Here is a 23,592-nt window from a genome sequence, read left to right on the forward strand (position 1 = left end):
GTACCGTAAGCCAAGGCATTATAAGAAATATTAAGAAAATTATTTAATAGTAAGGTTCACAAATCCGGACAATAATTCATACAAGCATTTGCAATGCAATAGGTCTCGCAGCATTAAAGTTTGAGTTATTGTCATTGTGTATGACAATGCGTTGCATAAAATTTTTAGCAAACTTTGAATTGGTGAGCAGTTTGAGTGTGTGCAAGAGTATGCTGTTGCTCACAGCTGTTATTATTCACACAGCTCTAATGATGCACCTCACCACAGGGCTGACGCAGTTATTATTCACACAGCTCTGATGATGCACCTCAGGCACGGGCTCACAGCTGTTATTATTCACACAGCTGTGATGATGCACCTCACGCACAGGGCTGACACAGTTCCAAGGCAGTGCAGCATCTTCGCTTGCTGCGCTGCGCTGCATGAACTCTTTGCAAATATACCCCTAGTTAAGTATGCTGCGAGGATTATTTGCGAACATCGTCTAAGGCACCATTAATTTGTCAGCTGTTTAAACTTGAGTCTTGGTAAAGTTCTGTATGCCTGGTGGAAGTGTGCACTGACGGCTGGTAGTGTGTGTGCATGGTAAAAGCGTGCACTTGCGGCTGGTGGCGTGTGTCTGATGAATGCGTGCATTGACGGCTGGTGGTATGTGTGTGTGCTTGGTGAAATTGTGTGCTGGTGGTGTACGTGCCCGGTGAAATCGTGCACTGATGACTGATGGTGTCTGTGGTTGGTGAAAGTGTGCACTGATGATGTGGTTCTGTGTGCGGCTGTATGTGTTGTTGTGTGTGAGTGTGGTTATGTGTGTTGTTGTGGTTGTGTGTGTAGTTGTGTGTGTTGTGTTTGTGGTGGTGTGTGTTGTTGTGTGTGTGTTGTTGAGCGTGTGTAGTTGTGTGTGTGTGTGGGGCGTCCAAAAGTACAGCTACACCAGGAGACCTACAATAGACGCAAAGAGACAGAAGGGGTCAGAGAGAGGGAGATCATACCGTGGTGCAGAAGAGAACACAATGCGACATGGGACACACCTGGTAAAAGTGACGAAAAAGAGACAGGGACATCTTGGTTTACAGACTGGCAGAGAGTAGACACTCAGAATAGAGACACAACAGGGGTCGGACACAGGGAATACAATCAGAGGACCAGCAGAGGACAGACTATAGCAGAAAAGATCATATCTTAAACAACAAAGGAGTGTATGAGTGTAACTTAAAAAACCATAGACCCAAAAACAAAATGAAAAAAGTGACAGTGTCAGTGACAGTTTATTCCTGGACCCCAACCTTGCTCAGGTAATCCTTTATTTTTTATATATTAAGCATGCCTGGTCCTACTAGTCAGGAGGCGTCCACCCTGAGGCTAGGGATGACTATGTCCAACAGGGAAAGGCAAACAACCTTTTGTTTAGAAGGACCCTCACTCACCACTAGTTGGTGACATGCTCGATTTTGCTCTTATGACAGCAGAAACATGTTGACCAGTTGTTGTAACTAAGGACACAGGTCACCTAATATAGTACCAGTAGTTGTCCGAAATTCACGTTTTTAATCCTAATACAGGTTGGCCTGCATTAAATATTTTTTAGGTTTCAACCCTGTATTTTTTAATTTTGCACTCACTCTTTTTGCACACACATGAGTTGAATCACTAGTACACTCACCACCAAACCCGCTCCGCTGTAACTCAGGCATCGTAGCACGCTGGGGCGACATTCGGTCACCCCAGCGGGGACCCGATGATGAAGCATGTCACCAACTAGTGGTGAGTGAGGGTCCTTCTAAACAAAAGGCTGTTTGCCTTTCCCTGTTGGACATAGTCATCCCTAGCCTCAGGGGATGGACCAGGCATGCTTAATATATAAAAAATAAAGGATTACCTGAGCAAGGTTGGGGTCCAGGAAAAAACTGTCACTGACACTGTCACTTTTTTCATTTTGTTTTTGGGTCTATGGTTTTTTAAGTTACACTCATACACTCCTTTGTTGTTTAAGATATAATCTCAGGGGCACAGGAGTGTTGACTCGAGCCCTATCTCTCCCGTTGATACATTGATATAGCAGAAAAGAGACACAAACCTGAAGACATCTTGACAGAAATAGAAATGCCAATTTAAAGCGGTGCCCGTACTACAGTAAGTGGTTCAGTCCCCAATATATACTACATACATGCAGTTAGATCCACTCCCTTTCACAATAGATTAGGCCAAGGCCCTTAAACATTGAAGTGCCACGCAATGTTCAAGTTTGGGGAACTGAAACCATTCTATTTGTTAAAAATGCAATATCAATAGCAGGAATGAATAGGGAACTAAAATTTTCTGCAAAGGAAGCGCTTGAAATAGCCTTCTTAAAGTGCCAGTAAAATGTCTGTCAGTCCAGAATTCCTCAGCGACGCCTCCTCTTTCATGACCTTTGACCTATCCTCACAGGAGCCGCTTCCCTACAGCTGCCCACATTACCTAAAACTACGTTTGAAAACCACGGTATTTTGAAACGAGGCCTGTGGCAATCACCATGACCGAGTTTCCTGATCATTAGGTAGAATAGCACTCTTGCGACTCAGTGGATCTTGTGAAACACATGAAGGTGTTTACACAGTGGGCGTGGCTGATCTCGGATGGTCAGCCCGGGTCACACCCAACAGCTACACAAGCGGCGCTCTCTCGTCTGCAGCTCTAATAAATCCCTTTTGTGCGTAGTCCCATATTTAGCCTCTTCAGGGCTTTATTAATCATCACAATCAGTGTATCAGCTAAATGCAGGCAAGTCGCAGATTGTGATTAGGAAGAATCTGTCAACAACAAAATAACAAAGAGGGGTGCTTGCCAGATCGATCACCATAGAGACATGGACCAAGGAACAGATGATTGCAGATGAATAACACAAAAGGCACTGTGCTCTTCAGGATTCATGAAATAAACGCCACTAAGGAGAATATGAAAGAGCTACTGAACGGTTTATTCCAAATCATTGTTTCTGCCAAGAAGGTTGAAAGACAGAATACTTTTTTGAAGAAACGGATTATTACTTTGGTGATGGAACAGTCATTTACCCGCCTGCCCCTGAGCTCTTACTGCGGTCACAGAGTTTTTGCTGTGAGGAATCAAGCAGGCCATGGCCATTTTCGCCCGATTCCGTTTTTTGTCTGCGAGTGGAGCAGGAGGTGTCTGTGGGCGCCGGTAATGAGCGCCGTTGTGTCACAGCAAGGCACCAAGCTCCGAGGGGGCCACAAGCTGTTCTGAGTTTGCATCCGAGCTCCTATCTGGACAGAGAGGACGGCGGAACGAGACGGGAGAAGCCCAGAGTTGCTGGCACGGAGGAGGACGCTACGGCACGAGCACTCCTGAAAACGAAACCTATGGTGGGGGCGGGACTTCCGTTTTGTGAAGCCCGCGCCCACGGAGTGCCTGGAGGAGCAGTGGTGACGCGGGGCTCCCATGCCCAAGGGAGAGCCCCGCGGTCGGAGGCTGCACAAGTCCGGAGTGCCGGTGAGCGGGGAAGGGGGGGATGCCTGTATGTGTGCGTGTGTGTGTGTCTGTGTGTGCGACGGCGGAGGGGTGGGGGGGGGGGACGTCTCTCCGTGCGTGTATGTGTGCTTGTGTATGTGTGCGCATGCGTGCAGGGGGAGGTGTGCCTGTGTATGTATGCCTGCGCCGATCGCCTTTTGCGAGATGCGCGCGGCCAGGTGCTGTCTCCTGGGAAGCAGACCCAGTAACAATAGATCTCGGCGAGACAGCGCTTACGCGCTGTAACGCTACGATACCTAAAAAACTAGACTCTCCCTGGTCCCCACACATCTTAAAGAAGATTTGTGAATCCTGAAAAAATATTGCTTTAATTTTTTTTTTTTTTCTACACAACAGCTTTGCTTGGCCAAACTGCTGCACACAGTCTTCTGCCACCAGGAATAGATTGGCCGAATTCCAGATGTTGTAACCAAAAGCCCACAGCCTTTGGAGCTGCTAACCCGCCGCACGGTAGGCACAGGGCCGGGCCCAAGGACAATTACTAAGGCCAAGAACTGTGGCCAAATGCTGTTGCACACAGAAGGCCCTACACAGCTGGGGGTTGCTGCACACAATCACCAATTGTGGGTTGGGTGCAGGGTCTTGCCACAGGCCAGAAACTGTGACCAATCCTGTGCAGCGCATGGCTGAAAGCCATATATTTGGATCACCCCAACCCTTATTTTAATACTATGATCTCCCAAACAACCCTTCAAAATTCTTCCTTACCTATACCTCCTTTGACTCATTCCCAAAAACATTTTACTAATATGATCCCCCTAATCTATTTTTAGATTCTTTCCTCCTCATCCCAAACCTTATTTTACTACTAAGGTCTCCCTATAAACACTCTCTAGACTCTTCCCTCTTCTATCCCCCCATTCTCCTTTTTAATCCAAGTATCAGACTCGCGTGTCCACCGCTTAAATCTCACTATATAATACACCGCAAATCCTTTTTGGGTTATAGAGTAGCGCGGTATTCGCCGAATAGAGCATCGAAGTGGGTAGCTAGCGCTATATAAATACAATTACAAAAAACAATATATTGTAGGGGTTCACTGGCTGCAGCAGGCTGCGCACAGGGCCTTCAACCCTTACTGTACAAAGTAAAAGTTCATGCACTGAAGGGGTTGGCGATAAAACAATAGGGTTTGATTTAAAAAAAGAAATTCAATAACAAAGGTCAAAGTGGAGTTATGTTAGCTTTGGTTACAAGAACTTAACGTAGGTTAAAATATAATCATAAAGGCATTAATTAAAAAAAACGGTAAAGTGCAGTTATGGTTTAAAACCACAGAAATGCTCACAAATCTGGTTAGGTAAACTAATCATTATACATGCCCCCACCCCGAACACCTTCTGAACTTAGATATGACATCAATAACATGTTAAAGGAAAACACTGACGGGATAATCAATGATAGTGTTGCTGATCTTAGACTTAATAAAAAAATAAAATTAAAAAAAACAAGTCAGGCTATGGCAGAATGCAGCAGGGGTGGATTGTCTGTCTGCAGAGGAATAGACAGAGGACCTGCGGCCAACCCCACTACACACTGCCAAAAGGGTTACAGAGTGGGGTATAGCTCCTTACAAATGGCTGTGCATGGCTTGGCTGTAGACCAGGAACTGCGACTAACCCCTACTGACCAATGTTGAAGGTCTTGCACAGTGGGAGTTGGACGCTAACAAGCATTGTAATGCATGGTCTGGTTTTTAGGCTGGCCTTGCAGCCAATCACTGGAGCACAGTCGAAGGTTGTGTGCAGTGTGGATTGGCCAACTATGGAGGGCGGAGTACAAGGCCTGGCCACAGATCAGGCCCGACCCTCAATCTGGAGAGCTAAAGTCCATGTGTACTGGAGGTTGGACACACATGGAGGGTTTGGCATAGTGTCTGGTCAACACCTAGACCCTGTGGCAATCCCTGCTGCACTTGGCTTAAGGATGTGCGCAGTTGGTTCAGAGCCTGGCTGTAGGTCAGGCCTTGCAGCGTGCTGCCGGTCAAACACAGATTAAGGACATTCAAAGCAAGGGCTGGACAACTGTGGAGGATTAGCCATAGAGACAGGCCAAAGGTCAGGCCCTGCGGTTAACCACACTGTGCATAGCCTATGACAGTGTGAAGTGTGAGCTTGTTGCTCTTAGAGGGTTGGGCATTGGGTCTTGGTCCTGAGCTTAACCCCCACTATGCTCGGCCAAAGGCAGAGTATTGGTACATTTGGATGGTGTCATCAATGATGCCATTTGAGACGTTAGGAGTAATGTCATTTAACATGTCATGAGTGATGTAATACGTAAAGTCATAAGCTTTGCATGACGGGGCACAATGGTTTTTAGTTACTGTTTTGTAACCATAATGGCAGTTTACCTGTACCACACCCACACTATTTAAATTAAGTTTCGAGATGCAACCATCCACATTTTTTAGTAGAAGTATTTCATATTTGTATAGAATTGAAAATGTAACATTTATTTTGGCTATTTGATACAAGAGAACTACTCACTTCTAGTGGTATATTGAATACGCTCTCTTTCCTCTGACCAATCAGAATCATCAGAGTCCTCCGTTTCCATAAAATCTGAATCTTCCTCTTGTTTAATTGTGGAAAGAATGTCTGGATTATAAACTGGATTGCCTCCTAAAACAAATGAAAGTTAATCAGTATGATGAGAACTTTGTAAATCATTCACAAAGTAGGCCTAATAAAAATAGCGACTGTGCCTCAATCCATTAGTCCACAGAAAAACAGGTTTTTACTTCACAATTTACCCTGATCCTCCTTGACCTATTGCCAGCCTTCACACCATATCCCACCACACGCTGATCAGAAGACGCCACACATATTAGCATCCAAGGAGACACGCTCAGATGGCTCACCTCCTTCCTCGCCAGAAAAACCCAGAGGATCCACCTCCATCTTTCACCTCTGAACTCATGGAGATCACCTGGGGCGGCCCCCCATGGCTCATCCCTCAGCTTCAACGCATATATGACCCTGCTGGCCAACATTGTCAGATGCATGACAACCGTTGTTGACTGGATGAGGAACAGTTACCTTCAGCTGAACACAGACAAAGATGAAAGTACCGATCTTTGGCAAAAGCAGAAACACATGGAACGACTCCTGGAGGCCATCAGACCTAGAACCCCCACCTACTCACTTCGACCATGCCAGAAATCTCAGAAGTACAAGTTACTTACCTTCGGTAACAATGTATCTGGTAGAGACGATTTTAGCCGCAGATTCCTTCACATAGAATTATTCCCAGACGTGAGACTGGATCCGGAAACGTTTTGCCACAGCATCCCTGCGCGCAAGGAAAAGGCATCACGCGACTCCGCCCATGCGTCGTCCACGTACGTGACGTCAGCGAGGTCACATGAGCCACACACCGGCGCGCCTACGTCAGTTTTCTTCTGAGAACTTTTCCGCACCACAAAGCGGACCCACCAGACAAAAACTGTGGGAGCATGGGAACAGTGTGTGAAAGAGTAGAAAAAGAGGAAGACACCATAAGGAACAGTGCAACACTGCAGTGTCCAAAGGCACGGGCAGAAGAAGAACAGAGCAGAGCCCTGAACAACCACCCTGCCAGTATATAGACAGCCTCCCCACCTTCCCCTGTATACAAGGAACATGCGTAAAAAGTCATGGCACATGTAGCAGGCCTACAACCCCCATGCAGAAACGAGGAAGGGAAGCCAGTCCCAAAACAGACAGGAACAACCAACCTCCAAGCCACCCCAGCATAGAGGGCAACCACCCCCCAGGAACAAGAATTGAATTTGAATTTAAAATATTTATATAGCGCAACATACACCATGCGGTTTCTTGGCGCTGTGGAGGCAAATTTAGCAGTAGGAACAAAAAACTGGAAAAGGGAAATCAGTTTACATTAAGAAAAGCCTGAGTGAACAGAAAGGTCTTAAGATCTTTTCGGAAAATGGAATAATGTGTGGCCAGACGTAAGTGATCGGGGAGGGAGTTCCAGAAGGATGGTGCTAGGAATGAGAAATTGGCTCCGCCCCATTTCTTACGTCTGTACCGGGGAACCTGAAGGAGTGATTGAGTAGATGAGCGGAGCTCACGAACAGGGGTATACTCTTTTAACAAAGAAGAGATGAAGGCAGGGGCAGTGCCCTGGCGCGCCTGAAAAACCATGCAGCCTGTTTTAAAGAGGGATCGCTCCCTGACAGGTAGCCAATGTAGTGCCTTCAAAAGGGGAGTAGAGTGATGGGAACGGGGGAGGCCATACACTAATCTGGCCGCCTGGTTTTGAACCAGCTGGAGCTTCCGCAGACTATACGCTGGGATGCCGTTGTAGAGGGCGTTGGCATAGTCCAGCCGGGAGATAACCAGAGCGGACATAATTAACTTAAGTGCAAAGGGAGAGAAGAAACGAGAAACAGAGCGAATAGTTCGAAGAACAAGAAAGCAGGTAGAGACAACAGAGCTGATTTGTGAGTGAAGGTTGAGCTGATTATTAAGTTTGATGCCCAGAGTCTTAACTGAAGGAGAAGGTGTGGGAGAAGATCCTAAAGAAGAGGGCCAAAAGGAAGAGTTCCAGGGACTGGAGGAACCACCCGTAAGGACCAATTCTGTTTTGTCAGGGTTCAACTTCAGATGGTTGTGGTTCATCCAGTCCCTGATGAAAATCATAATGGACTGAAAATTAGAAATAGAGTGAGAAGAAGAAGACAGATTAAAGATAAGCTGGAGGTCATCTGCATAATTATAAACAGTGACCTCCAGTTGCTGAAGTGCAAAGATCAGAGGATAGATGTAGAGATTAAACAAAAGGGGGGAAAGAGAAGAACCTTGGGGAACACCACATGTGACTTTGAGTTGGGTGGCCGAAAAGTCCCCTAGCCGGACCGCCTGGGTGCGGTCCCTCAGGAAGGACGATAGCCAGACCAGGGCTGAGCCCTCGACCCCCGCCGCTCCGACACGGGAAAGTAAGATGGAATGATCCACCGTATCGAAAGCGGCGGAGAGATCGAGGAGCACCAGAGCCTGGCAGCTATTTTGGTCCATGCCCTCCCTGAGGTTATTGAGGACCGACACCACGACGGACTCGGTGGAATGCCTAGGCCGGAAGCCTGCCTGGCGGGACGCTAGGCCCCCATTGGCTTCCACATGGGCACTGAGGACCGATGTTACATGTCGCTCCAGCACTTTGCCCAGATAGGGCAGGAGAGAGATGGGACGATAATTAGCTGGAGCAGAGGGGTCCGCGCCAGGCTTCTTAAGGATGGGCACTATGGTGGCAGCTTTGAGTGCTGGAATTACCACCCCCTGAGCCAGTGAGCTGTTGAGAAGGGAGATTGGCGGTTTAGGGCAAACGGAGTAGATTTGTTGTAAAATATGGGCTGGACAGATGTCCGCCGGGGAACCAGACTTTACTTTGGGAAGTATTGTAAGAAACACTTCTTCGGTAAGCGGAGGGATAGAAGAGAGACAATGGTGAACAGTAGGGGGAGAAGGCTCAGAGAAAGTGGGGGAAGGAAGTGGGATATTGGCTTTGATATTGCCAATTTTTTCTAAAAAGTAAACATTCAGGGAGTCACAGAGGGATTGAGTAGGAGGGGGCTTAAGGGTGGCCCTGTCAGAATAGGCCAGGTCCTGAACGATGGAAAAAATCTCCTTAGATTTGTTCTCCGCCATCAGAATTTTTGCTGAGAAATGTTCATTTTTAGCACTTAATATGGCCCTTTTATAATCACTCAGCACAGTCAGATAGTGGGTTTTTAATAGAGGGCAATAGTCCTTTCTCCAATGCCTCTCGGTCAACTTCTTGATCTTCAGGTCGTCGCAAGAGCAATGCATGACCAGATGACGCCAACTCAGAGGTTACGAGGGGCCAGGACCCCTAGCAACAAGAGGAAGGGAGGGGAGTGCAAAGATTTAAGGCAAACCGGTCTAGACCTGGAGCAGCCAGAGCAGCAGTGTTACAGGAGCACCGTAACCCCATCGTCCAAAGAACCAAAGAGGAGGAATGAACAGCAACAAGACGGAGCCACCTGTCAAGAGCAAAGAAAGCACTCACAGGAGACATAGCTCCCCACCAGGAGGCGAGTACCGGAGACCAACCCAAGGGTCCTCACAGAACGGGGAGGAAGGGCGGGCCGTGAAGGAATCCAAGGCTACAATCGTCTCTACCAGATACATTGTTACCGAAGATCGGTAACTGGTACATCTGATAGAGACTATTAGCCGCAGATTCCTTCACGTAGAATAGATACCCTAGCTATACCCACGGGGAAGGAGGGTCTGCGAAAGGACCACACCAGCCTAGACAGGACAAAGAGTCCCACAGGGGACCAGACCTGAGAACCAGTGATGCACCCTCGTCACCGCCAGGCAAGAGGACCCCCACAGCTGAACACCATCGACCCCAAGAGAGAAGTAGGAGGAGGAAAGAAGACTGAAGAGGCCCGTACCCAAGGCATTAGAGCTTCCATCCAATGCCTGGACAGGCAGAGGAACAAAAAGAAAAAGAAAAGCCTAGAGGGTCCAAGGAACAAAGGGAAAAGAAGGGGAGCCCACCCAGAGGGAAGGCAACAGGCCCGCCAGAACGGAACCGATAGCCATAAGCCGCTAGAAGCGAGAACAACCTGGGGCCCCAGAAAAACCAGGCAGGCGAAGCCTGACAAGGAGGACACAGAAGCATCTGAGCCCTCTGGACTGGGGTAGGAAGTAGAGGAATGCCCGGACACACCCCTACATGGGGCAGCGCACACGACATCAAGAAGCGATAGCAACATACAGAACCGCCACGGAGAACAGGCACCCGAAGGCGACCAGCACTCCCCAGCCGAGCTTAGCTATATAACAGCTACCACTACCCCAATTAGGGTACGTTAAGTTCCAAGACATGGGAACCCTCCTTGGAAGAACTTCCGCAGCCGAGAAAAAACAAAAGAGCCACGGGGAAAACACCCCCACGAAAGGCTTGACAAGCAGCCCAAAAGAAAAAACAGAAGGCCTAATCTCAGGGTAAAGTCTGTGTAACAACTCCAGCAAAAACACATAGTCAACAAAGGGCCGTCCAGCAGCCAACAATGCCAAAGTCCCAGAAAGGAGGACTCAATGGCCAGAAAAACACTCTAAAGCAAGAGCGACAGTCCCAAGAAGGTCCAGAACCAGCACAACTCAGCAGTCAGTGAGGAGGAGGAGGATAAGGTGGAGGAGGATAAGGTGGAGGAGGAGGACGACGGAGCCCTGCAGGAACCTTTGGAAGGCGGAAGTCAGCCTGGGCATGGAACAACAGGCTGCCATCAAACAGAAGATCAATGAGCCTCTCCCGAATATTTTCGGGGAGCACGCTATCCCGATGCCAAGCATAGCAACAGAAGGCGACTGAGGAAGCCATGGCCAGGCCCAGCACCTCCGAGAATAAATGCCGCTAGTTCCCGGCCATCCAACGCAAGATGCCGTATCTCCACCTGAACAGTCTCTTGGGAAGCGGCGGATCCCGGAGACTCAGCCGAGTCCCACAAACAAGAGGAGGCCCTAGCCAATACACACAAGGTGTTAAGGGAACGCAGGGCAGCGCTGGTCGAGGCGAACATGTTGAGCCCCTAAGAGTCCAGCCAACGGGCCTCCCGGGACAGCGGAGTCACCAGTGGCGGCAGGGAGTGAAAAGCAGTCCGCAAAAGTGGACTGGCGGCAGAGGGGTGGAGGGAAAGACACGCCGGGTAACGCAGCGCCAGAAGCAGGTGGTGTTAAGGCACCGGAACCCCTGAGGCGGGACGCCTCCAAGCCCCCGTGAGGGAATAAAGGAGCGAACCCTTAAAAGTAAGCAAGATCTCCCTCCCACCAGAGCCCTGGTGGAGAACCTCCAAGAGATGGTCCGCCTGAATGTGAGCCATCAGGTTACCCATGCGCAGAATGCCCACAGCCGTTGACACCATGTGAGGGAAGGCCGCACCCGCCTCCGTAGGGCCCCGGGGTGGAGAAAGCAGCTCCTCCGTGGGTGACGGCAGCAGACTAAGGCGGCCGTCCATGAAGCCAAGTGGGATGGGCAAAGGCGAGACCTAGAAGTCAGAAGGAACCGAAGAATGGGGAACCTGTCGTTCCTCCGACGAACACCTCTGCCTCAGAAACGTTGGGAAGCCGCCCTTTGACGATGCTGGTGGAAAATACACCACACTGCGGTCAGTCTCCTGAGAGGATGACACCAATATGCAGCTGACCTCCGGAGAAGAGGGAGTGTCCGAAGATGAATCCGCAGCATGGCCCATGTGTGGAGCAGAAGAGTCCGGCGTCTGAGGCAGGGCGCCAACACCATCTGGCGCCAAAGGAGACACCGGATAGGGTTCCTCCAAGTCACACTGCGCCGGGGAGCGGAGCGGGAGCCGAAGTGGCCAAGGGGCGGCGTCAGAATGACGCAGAGGCAGCCGCCTGCATGGAGGAACGAGAGGGACCGGGGGAGTGACACGAAGCCCTCCGCCAGTCTCGGCCCAGAATGTGGCGGAGGTGGCCGGCAACCCATGCAGTAGCGCCATGGATGATTCAACCTCCGACTCACCCTCTGACCAGGCAGCTGCCTGCGGGGAGGGACGAGAGGGGGCCGGAGGGGGACAAGGGGTCCCCACCCTGCTTCGACCTGTGGCGTCGCTCGGAGAAGGCACTGGCGCCGTGGCGGCATAGGCTCAGCCGTGGACGAGGCTTTCGCCTGCCCAGATGGCCGAGCGGTGCTCTGGGAGGCGACCCGAGCTCTGGCTACCTCCCGCAACACCACAGGAACTCCCACAGGAATTTTCGGCGAGGCAGAGGCACTGTGGTCTGAAGGAGGGACCCCCGAGGGGCCGCACCCCAACAGCACCACATCCTCCAAGCCTGGATCCTAACCAGTCAGCACCGGCGGTGCCGCAGAGGGCCCCGCACAAGGCAAGGGATCCGCTGACGCCCCAGGAGGGGAAGGTGGAGGAGACACCAGCAAGGCTTGCAAAGCCACCGCGTATGTCTCCATCTGGCCTCTAGACGCCTCATCACCAGGAAACGGTAGATAGGAGGACGACACGCAGGCCGCATCACCCGCGGAGAGTCACCTTCCCCCGGCAGGCTGAACACCAGGCCCCGGGGACAAACTGCGACACTTACCCACCGGGGAGAGACGCTTGTGCCACATCGGAGAAGGGTGAGGACGACAACTGCTGTATCTGAAGCAATCTGCCGAGGCTGACCGAGGAAAGGAAGCCGACCTGGAGAGACGTGCCGAGAGTAGTTTCATCCGGCGCTACCACCGCGACTTCGGCTTCAACTGTTGGCACGCCTCACAATTAGTGGTGCTGTGATCCTCCCCTACACACCATACAAATGAGGTGAGGGTCCATCGCCGACATAAGACGCCCAGACAACGTGCAAGTTTTGAAGCCCGAAGGCATTTGCACATTGTTCCACCAAAAGAAGAGACCATGATGAAGAAAAAAGGGCCCAAAACAGGCCAGTAGCAAGGACCGGATCCGCGTTGCACGCGGAAAAGGAAAAAACTGATGTAGGCGCGCCGGGGTGGGGCTTATGTGACCTTGCTGACGTCACGTACGCAGACGAGGTCTGGGCAGAGTCGCGTGATGCCGCCCCTCCCCCCGGCGCGCAGGGATGATGTGGCAAAAAGTTTCCTGATCCAGTCTCACGCCTGGGAATAATTCTACAGGAAGGAATCTGCGGCTAGTAGTCTCTATCAGATTCATCACTTACGACAAGGTCACCATGACATCCCAGATCAACGCTGTCTCCTCTGCATGCTTCCTCACTCTGCACAAGCTACATAACATCTTCAAGGGACTACCCCTACACATGAGATGCACCATGGCACCGGCCCTCATCACTAGCGAACTGCAGTACCGGCATATATGTAGGAATCGCCACACCTTCTACGGAGACTTCAGTTACTGCGCCAATCCTGGATATTCAGTTGGAGCTCACAGAGTTCCTGGAACAAAACCACTAACTTGGCATCTCTTAATCAGTATTACGTGCCAAACACAGCACTGAGACCTCGCTGATCACCACCACTGGCATCAGAACATTCCTCGATCATGGCGAAACATGGCCCCGATCCTCCTTGTCCTCTCTGCAGCATTCAACACAGTTGCCCACAACAGCCTAGTCCACATATTCCACAACATAGACATACAGCAAGATGCCCTTAAGTGAGTCACCTCTTTCCTCAAAGATGCACACAGAGCATCTTACTGTTTCCCTTCACCTTTGTACCCAAAGCCGACCTATACAGCGTACCACAAGGATCATCCCTCAGCCCACCCTGCTCAGGAAATACAAGACCCCCCCCTCACAAACAGTGTCAGATCCCACAGACTTAACATAATCTGCTACGCAGATGACAACTGATCCTCTCGCTCACAGAGGACCCCTCTAATGCCAAAAACCTACTTCTGCAACGCCATGACCAACGTAGCTGAATGGATAACAGACAACTGCTTACAACTCAACTCCAGCAAAGCCGAAGTGCTGATCTTTTGTAAGAACGCCTCTGAATGGGACCATAGCTGGTGGCCTGTAGAACTCAAACCCACACCCACATCGACCGGCCACGCATGCAATTTCGCATCTTCCTCGACAGCCAAATGACCATAAAACAACAAGTTAACACAGTTGTCTCCTCCTGCTTCCACACACTTAGTATGCTCTGCAGAATCTTCAGATGGATTCCAACAAACACCAGAAAGTCTGTGAGCCAGGCCCTTGTCAACAGCCACCTCACTTACGGCAATTCCCTCTACGCTGGCATCTCCACCCAGCACCTCAGAAGACTATAGACCACACAGAACGTTGCAGCCAGACTCATCCTGGACCTCCCCCAAAGGCCACACATTGTCCCCCGCCAGAGTGACCTCAACTGGCATCCCATTCAGTAAAGATGCCAGTTCAAGATCCTCACACAAGCCTACAAAGCCCTCCACCACCTAGGTTCCTGCCTACCTCAACTACCGACTGAGCTTCCACCATCCCGCTAGACACCTGCACTCTCCTACACACACGCACTTCCTACATCCGTTGCAGCGGTGGCTGCTCCTTCTCCTACATTGCTGCCAAGACCCGGAGCGACCTTCACTCCCAGCTCCCTCGCTGGTAGACTTAGAAAGGGACTCAAGACCTGGCTCTTCAACGGAAACACAGCACCCAGATACCCCTAGGTGTGACAGTGTTGCGCTTTACAAATGCTGTTTGATTGACTGATTGATTCAGTGCACACCTCAGCTGCTGTCACAAGTGCAGTCCTCAAATTCAGTTTTCAACTCAATGGTGACCCATGTGTCTCCGGAGAGATGTAACCCGGGCAAGATGGCCGCCGAGACGCCGTAGTGGATGGTCGCACCCTGTAACCCTCCTGACTGGGAAGATGAGGTGTACTACGTGCTCATATGCTTAGATTGCAGACTTACAGATTTGCAGATTCACCGATCTACTACCAAGCTAAGTTGATTTAATCTAATCTGCTGCGGAAAATTTGCCTTTCTTACTGGGAGAAAAGAGCACTTGATACTGATAAAAAGCGATGCTGAGAGAACTCACTGGCTTGCTTTTTTTGATATGTGACTTTCCACAAGAGAAAAAGTGGGCTCTGCAGAAATATCTGCACAAACACTGTTCAGCCTTGATTTCCCGTTCGCCCCTACCTGGAAGTCGCTATTGGAAAGTTGCTTCAAAATCTATGGCTACAAAACCTGCACTTTACTCGAGGAAGAATCGTGACCGAGACGATTGGAGCCGTGACTCCGAGGTGGAGGAGGATATGGATAACCTCGGGGCCCCAGCACTTAATTTAAGAGGGAAAGCACGATCTAAAGCGCAGCAAAGGCGAGAAGCGGCAAAGGAAAATAAATTAAAGAAAATACGTGAAAAAGAGGAAGGAGGGAAAAAAAAGAATGTGACTGTCCCAGCGTCAGCTATTGTAAGGAGAAGAGAGGAAGCAAAACTCACCGCTGGGGAGGTACTTGGAAAGGAAACTGCACTCCGCCAGATGACCATAGTTGAGACTTTTTTGCCCGCAGCAACACCAGTAACGACTGACCAAACAACTTTGCAGTCGAATCTGCCACAGGGAGTGAGAGTCCCCACGTTGGTGAGCCTGTGCAGGATGTTGCAGCCTGCTGTGGAGAGGGAACCGTTTGAACAGGCAGGAGCAGATGGGGATGGTACCTGCACGCTCGAGGTACAGCCTCTAACTGAAGTTATAGAGGCAGCAGAAGGCGGAGACTTTTCTACTGCTGTGGAAGTGGGCGGACCCAAGCTCTTAAAGGAGAAAGCCACAATTCATTTGGCACCAGTGGTATCTGGAGTTAAAGGGCCAGGCGCAGAACAAAGCCTGGTGGAGGATACTGTTGTAGAAAAAAGTAATTCTGAGGCTGCAACTAACTTAATTGAAACAGAGCTAAGGGTTGATAAAGATATTAACTTGGATTCAATTAATAAGAGGGATGCAAGCACACGCAAATTACCTGACGCACTCCCTGCCTCTCCCAGTGATGAGGTTTTTTTCACTGGTAATGACGAGGCGGATGATGAGGAAAGTATGAATGGACGTCTGGGATCAACGACAGACACGGAGTCAGAGACGGAGAGTTCAGATGATGAAACAGTGAATACTGACACGGGAAGTAATGAGACTGTATCAGGGACTGACTCTGAAAACTCCTCAACTCCTATCAGTAGTGAGATAGAACCTATTGATAAAGAATATAAGGATTCAAGTCAAAAAACATTGCAAAAAGACGTCTCTTCTAGATCAAAGACAAATCCTGAGGGCAGTATCAGATCTGTGGAAAAAATTAAAACTAAGAGCAAAAAAAAGAAGTCAAGCAAACGAAAAGGGAAATCTAGACAACAGAGATTGTCAAAGGAACGCAGAGGCAATATGAAAACAGTAGTAAAAAAACTAAATTTGGATAAAATGGCAGAGAACTCTGGAATACCGGCAGATGAGTTTGTAAATGGTGAAACTCTGGACTCTGCGGACCGTGGAGCGGATGGTGGTATGTCTAATTTTGAAGTTTTATTTACAACATTAAAACAAATGCAGAGTGAGGCTCGCATTGAGAGCCAAAAAGCAAAGCGCAGGGCTAAACAGGCGAATAGGAAAATACAATCCTCCTTGCGTAAGGTCAGCAGGTTGTATGAGGAGATGGCTGAGAGAGTCTCTGAAGTAGAGACTAGAACCGGGAAATTAGAAGATGATATGGTCAAAGTGAAGGATGACAGAAAAGAACAAGATAAGACTACGGCCGACATGTTATGGAAACTCGAGGAATTTGAGAACAGACAAAGACGCAACAATGTTCGCCTGATTGGAATACAGGAAGGGAAAGAAGGAAGTGATGTTCGGGGGTATGTTGTTGACTTATTAAAGGGTGCCCTCCCAGAGTTGTCTACATGGGATCTTGACCATGAAATACAAAGGGCGCATCGTTTTCCTCTGATCCAGAAAGCAGCGCAGAGTAAGCCTCGCGCAATACTTCTATACGTGGGGAATTTTCTTCTGCGAGAAGAGATAATTAACAAAGCAAAGCCCCAAGCTAAATGCAAATACAACGGCGTAGAGTTCTTTGCACGTCCTGACTTTTGCCACACCACTGTGGAAAGAAGGTGGAGGATGAGGCAGCTCATTACCCCATTTCAAAACATAGGTTGTGAGGCTTACCTTCTGTATCCCGCTCGTTTGAAGATTGGAGTAAATGGGAACTTTAAAATTTTCTACTCTGAGATACTTGCACAAGAATATCTTAACTTTCTGCAAGACCAACGGAAAACAAGGCACAAGGAGAATGTTGAGAATAATGATCATGCAGTAGCTCTTAGGGATATTCCCCAAAAGAAACGAAGATAAATATAATATGGAAAATAGAGACTGTGTAAAGTAATTTTTGGGGACGAAAGCTACATATGAGGACTTATTTAAAATAATAGAGGAAACTGTTTGCTCAAGGTCTATGAAAAATTTATTTGATGTTTTACTCCTCTTTATCGGATGGTTTTCTTGAGTTGTAGTTTTTTCTGCTTCAATAAGTAAAGATTGGTATTAATATAAGAAGAATTGGGGTAGAGGTTGAGCACGAATAGGGGTGGTATTTGTTGGACATACACTGAGCACAGTAAGATGAAGGGAAAGTTAGGGGGGTGTACGGGTTTGACATCCAGGAGGCAAAAGTCGGCCAGACATAGGTCCGTTGGACCTATTTGCCTGTAGGGGGGGTGGGACTCTGAGGGTGGGCAGTCTGGGGTGGGGTTGGGGATGGGCAGGGAAATGGACAGGGCACAAAGGTACAAGACACTTAAGAGGATTTGACAAAAGTAATTTGTATCAAATGTATGATATGGGTAGTGACACTGAAGATGTGGAAGACAATATTGAAATTAACAGGGAAGTCTATTTATGCAGTGTGCTAGGCCTAGTATTGTATATCGTTTCTAGAACATTAAATAAAAGCAAGCAGATAGGGTCTGAAGAGAACTGGCTGGGGAAAAAAAATAAAATGAAAAATGTCTATTAGATTAGTGACATGGAATGTATGCGGCCTAAATGATGTAACGAAAAGGCAGAAGATAGGAATACGGCTACGGCAAATGAACGTAGATTTTGTGTTTCTTCAGGAGACACATGTAATGAGTACCCATGAGATATATCTTAATCAGCTGGGGTTTCAATTAATAGTTGCTTCTAAACAAGGAGTTAAACAGAGAGGGGTAGCGATTCTATCGAGGGATAAAAATGTAGTAACAAGGAGAAAGTTAAGAGATAATTGGGGGAGATGGGCGATGGTTGAGGTACTATTAGGGGGGGTGTGGACAACATTAGTTGCAGCATATGGTTCTACACAGGACGATCCAGAAATTCTGCAATTTTTGGATTCTGAGTTGGCAGACTGGGCCCCTCGAGTTATTATAGGTGGAGACTTAAATATTGACGGAGCGGAGGGTCTAGGATCAGGCTCAATAAGACAGTATAAGGGGAGGAAAAAAAAGGTTTACAAGGCCCTTACTGATCTTTTAGAAAATAATACATTGCGAGATGTCTGGGGGTCAATCAGATCGAAACAACTCGGTTATACATATTATTCAGCACCGCATCAGATATGCGTTAGGCTGGATTACTTCCTGGTTTCCAATGATTTAATTAGTATAGTGGAAATTGATAGACTTCCTCGGATACTTAGTGACCACAATCCCCTAATCCTAACGATAAAGCAGAGTGGGGGAACAACAATAAGAAGGGAGTGGACATTCGAAAGGGGATTGCTTTTAGATGATGACTATATAAAACATATGTCTAAATGGATTACTGAATTCTTCGAATATAATAGAGGAACTGCTGCAGTTGGCATAGTATGGGATGCCTTTAAGGCAGGAGCACGCGGTGAAACGTGTAGTTATAGCGCCTTCAAGAGGAAAACAGAAAGACTGCGATATAAGGAGAAAGAGGGAAAAGTACTGGAGGCAGAAGAACAACTTAATAACTGTGTAATAAGGGGAGAGCCGACTGAACAATTCGTAATAGAATTACTGAAGGTGAAAAGTGAGGCAGAGGAAGAACTTGCTAATAGAGCCGCAAAGCAATATACAATCAGAAGGGAGAGATGTTACGAGTTCAGTGAGAAAATAGGGCGAGTCCTTGCTATACGAACCAGACAGATAGCGGCGGCAGGGACGATTAAGGAAATAAAGGATGAAAAGGGACAACTACATTCAGATCCAGAAGAAATTCGGGAGGTCTTTAGGAAGTTTTACCAATCTTTATATGATGAGAAAGATCCCAGTAGTATCGATAGAATAAATGAATATCTCCAGAACATTGAGGTAAAAACTATATCCCCTGAAGATGCAGAGGAATTAGAGACCGTGTTGGACGAAATTGAGATTAAAGAAGCAATGACTGCTCTACCCTCGGGGAAGGCTGCTGGACCTGATCAGCTACCGATTGAGTTTTATAAAACTTTCTGGGGATGTTTAGGTAATAATTTAACTCAAATGTTTCAAGCTGCACAAAGTGGGGTATCCATTCCCAAATCCTGGAGCGGGGCAGATATAGTATTAATTTAAAAAAAAGAAAAGCCTCCGAATGAACCAGGGTCGTACCGCCCAATAACATTGATGAATAATGACACCAAAATTTATTCGAAGGCACTGGCTGCAAGATTTGCAAGAATTATAAGTAACCTGGTTAGTGATAACCAACATGGGTTTATTCCTGGTAGAGGGACAACTCACCATATTAGAAAAGTTATAACTTTATTTGATGTGGCGGAAGTAGCAGGAGACCCGATGGCAGTTATGCTTTTGGATGCGGAAAAAGCATTTGATCGGGTCTCCTGGCAGTATTTGTGGCAGACCCTAGCTAGAGTTGGGATTAGAGGAGGCTATTTGAAAGCAATTAAGACTCTATATATGGATCCAGGTGCAGCATTAAGGATAAACGGGGGTATAACTGGTCAATTTAAAATCAAGAGAGGAACTCGCCAGGGATGTCCTTTCTCTCCCCTGCTATTTGCCATCTATATGGATCCCTTAATACGGAAGATAGAATCAGCACCAGAGATCACCCCAGTCAATACAGCTCTTGGGCCATGCAAGATATTAGCCTATGCTGACGACGTTGCGGTGATAACACCTTGCCCTACGGAAGCAACTATATTTGTAGAGGCCGAGGCCTTAAGATTTGGACAAGTCTCAGGGTACTCATTGAACGCGTCTAAAACCCAGATTATTAAAAATTCTTTTACACCTTGTGAAGATAGAAGAGTAGTGCCGGCAGGGAAATACCTCGGAATTAATATTATGTCTAATTTAGATAGTTTGGTGGATAATAATATTGCCCCAGTAATCGAAAAGGCAAGAAAAGATTTGGATCGTTATGAGAACTTACATTTATCATTAGTTGGGCGAGTTAATATTATTAAAATGCTGATCTTACCCAAACTGTTGTATCTTTTTATGGCAATCCCTCTTCTAATTGAAAATAAGTGGTTTAAAATTTGCGAAAGTATGGTAAATCGTTTTATTTGGGCTAGAGGTAAAACCCGGAGGGCATTGAGGTATATGTCCCTTCCCAGGGAGAGAGGGGGGTGGTCACTGCCGGATCTAAAGGTATATTATTGGGCTGCAGCAATACAAGGAATGGTTGGATTAATTGGGGGGGCTGAGATGGATGGATGGGATAAGACAGGCTCGCTGGCTATATATGGTTTAGCTCTGGGTACAAATGCTGAAAATATTTTTTTAAGATTTACTGATGGAAGTTACTTTAAAAGAACACGTTTCAAGATAATTATGGCGGCCTACAGCATATGGAAAGGATTTTCCAAAAAAGTTGGAATAGGGAAATATAGTGTATATACTAGATTCAAAAATAATCCCTCATTACCTAGGGCTGTGTTCTCAGGAATGGTATATGAGGAATGGGAGAGTCGAGGTATAAGAATGATTGGTGATATGTGGGATGATAATGGCATCTTACAATTTATAGATTTGAAAAACAAGTATATGTTAAACACAAATCATTTCTTTAAATACCTTCAAATAAGGAGTTGTATATTAAATAAAAAAGGGGGAGCTCTAGGCTTTGGGAGGAGTATAATGATGGATCTCATACAAAAAGGTAATGACTGTACTATAAAAAGATTTTATTTAGAAATGACAAAGTTAAAAAAGGATGATCTTGACAAATGGATAATTAAATGGTACTCAGATTTAGATATAGCTAGAGAAAGAGATATTTTCTCTGAATCACTTGAGATGGGATGTAAATTACTATGCTCAGCGTCTCTTCAGGCCCAGCACTACAAGAGCCTGTATCACCTGTATTATACGCCATGGAAAATTGCTCAATGGGGGGCTGTGTCGGGCATCTCGTGTTTTAGATGTGGCAGTATGGAGGCCAATTTGTTACATATTTTCTCTACTTGTCCACACTTAGATAAGATAAAACAAGATATCGGGAATTTTTTCCGGAATGCCTTAGACACAACAATAGAGTTGGACTCAGCAACTATTTTGTTGGGAATATCCCCCAACGGACAAATTAATTGTAAATATTTTCTGTTTGTAGCAATGTCGATTTTTAGACTGCTTGTGGCCTCAACTTGGTTAGATCCAAATCCTCCCACGTATCATCAATGGCTAGGAAAAACTTTGTCAATACAAAAATTGGAAACAGCTATTTACTCTAGGAAAGGGAGAAAGGGTAAAAAGCTGGGTATACAAATCTGGGGTCCTTTGATTCAATGGAAGGCTGGAACTGAATAAGGTATTTTGAGGAATGTATGTATTATGGAATGTTAACATATATTATTTGTATCCGTATATATTATGATAGGATCTGTATGTAGTATGTATATTGTAATATTTCACTTTCCCTTTTTCTTTTGAATATGTAGTTGAGTATGTGGCTGCCTTATGAAACTTATTGTGCCTTGTCCATGTAATGGGGGAGGGGGGGGGGGGGAATAAAATGTGGGGAAAAAATGTATCAATAAAAATATTTAAAAAAAAAAAAAATCAATGGTGACCCATGTCCAGTAAAGAAACACTTCAAATAGTGCAAGTTACTAGAAACTTGTTATGGTTTTTGACTAAACTTTTCTTCTACATTATTAGTAGGCCAAATCCCAATATGGAGTCCCTAGGGGTATGTAATATTTAGATGCCTGCTTGTTGCGCCCCACAGATGGAAGGTTTCACTGGTAGCAGCACTGCAGAGCAGCAGGGACACCCAGTGAACCCAATAGTTTCATCAGTTCTAAGGCTCTAGAACATTGAGGAATTAAAGATTTATTGACTCAGGGTCACTCAACCTCAGAGGAGCCCCCGGCTCAGCACCACCGAAATGGTGGAGAAAAGACGACATGAACTGGGAGTAGACCCAGATGCCTTCAATAGGCTCAAAATAGCTTTCCTGTCCCATTTCTCCCCCTCAGAGGACAACCTTATTACGGTCTCTTCTGAAGGGACAGATAATACAAGCACCTCTTGCCCAGTGTGTTTGGATCCACAACCTTTGGAATATCTTGAAGAAGAGGATTAGCAAGGGGACTCTATGACAACTTGGTCAATGATGGACCTTGGCACTCTTCCTTGAACAACCCTCTGTCCAAGACCACGAAGAGGGCAAATTACATTAACTCTGCATCAACATGCTATAGCCAGAGGATATTCTCCACGCCAATCATGCAAATGGGCAAAAATGTAGCCTCATATGTGGCAGGTAGGTTGAGAAAACCATTAGAATAGAAGAATAACAATTGTCTTAGGGCAGAGTGCCCCTGCCCGTCTTTAGGTGGTGAAGTGGCTCTTACCCCTGAAATAGATACAAGAATGGCCACTTTCATGGTCAAGTATGTCCGCAAATCACAAAATGGGGATTGACCACTCCTGGCGCTCGTCACGATAAACTCTTGGCCATAATCTTCTTGCTCACGAAATCCTTAGTTATGGCCAAGGAGGCCAAAGAACCATTGTACTTAATTTCCATGGAAGTCCTCGCTTTTTGGGCACAGTGTATCGTTAGTTATCTTGGTAATGCAAGCAAGATAGGGGACGCTGCAACCTCTGAAGCAGGTCCCATCGCCCAAGGGGTCTTTTTGGAGATCATTTAAAGGAGCTTGGCAAGTTTGTTCACATCCTTGAATAACGTGCAGGCTTTCATTAAACAAATATTCCCCTCACAGGTTTTCTCGGGAGCTGCTCGAGGCAAAGGGCACTCAGTCTGCTGATTCCACAACCAAGTCCCTTCCAGAGGTAAAAAATCCAGGCATGGCCAATGGCAACATCAAGCTAGATTTGGGTTTTTCTTCTTCTGTAGAGGTTACACACCACTGGGGCTCCAGGGGCTCCTTTGGAGGCACCAGACACTAAGGAACTCATAACTATGAATGTTCGCCCCTTTTTCCCCATCAAGATTAGGGGGCAGGTTAGCAAGTTTTATCTCTAGTTTAAGAGCGGGTACCTCGGATGTCTGTGTCCTGCAGACATACCAAGTTTTCACACTGAGTTCTACAGATTCCCCTAACACTGCCCTTACGTGGCATCCTTATTGTCATGTCAGCCCAAGACACCTCCCTAGTGG

General features: G+C 47.2%; 1 protein-coding gene across 1 annotated transcript in view; it reads right to left on the reverse strand.

Annotated features, from left to right (window-relative positions):
* LOC147718918 (uncharacterized) overlaps positions 1-23,592 on the reverse strand; it is a 157,576-nt gene that overhangs the window by 82,279 nt on the left and 51,705 nt on the right. The window contains exon 5 of the mRNA XM_086964670.1: positions 6,012-6,146. Within this exon, the coding sequence (XP_086820796.1) occupies positions 6,012-6,146 (135 nt within the window). The remainder of the gene's footprint in view (positions 1-6,011; positions 6,147-23,592) is intronic.

The sequence above is a fragment of the Lissotriton vulgaris genome, chromosome 4_1 (genome assembly GCF_964263255.1).
Source record: "Lissotriton vulgaris chromosome 4_1, aLisVul1.2, whole genome shotgun sequence".
Taxonomy (NCBI): domain Eukaryota; kingdom Metazoa; phylum Chordata; class Amphibia; order Caudata; family Salamandridae; genus Lissotriton; species Lissotriton vulgaris.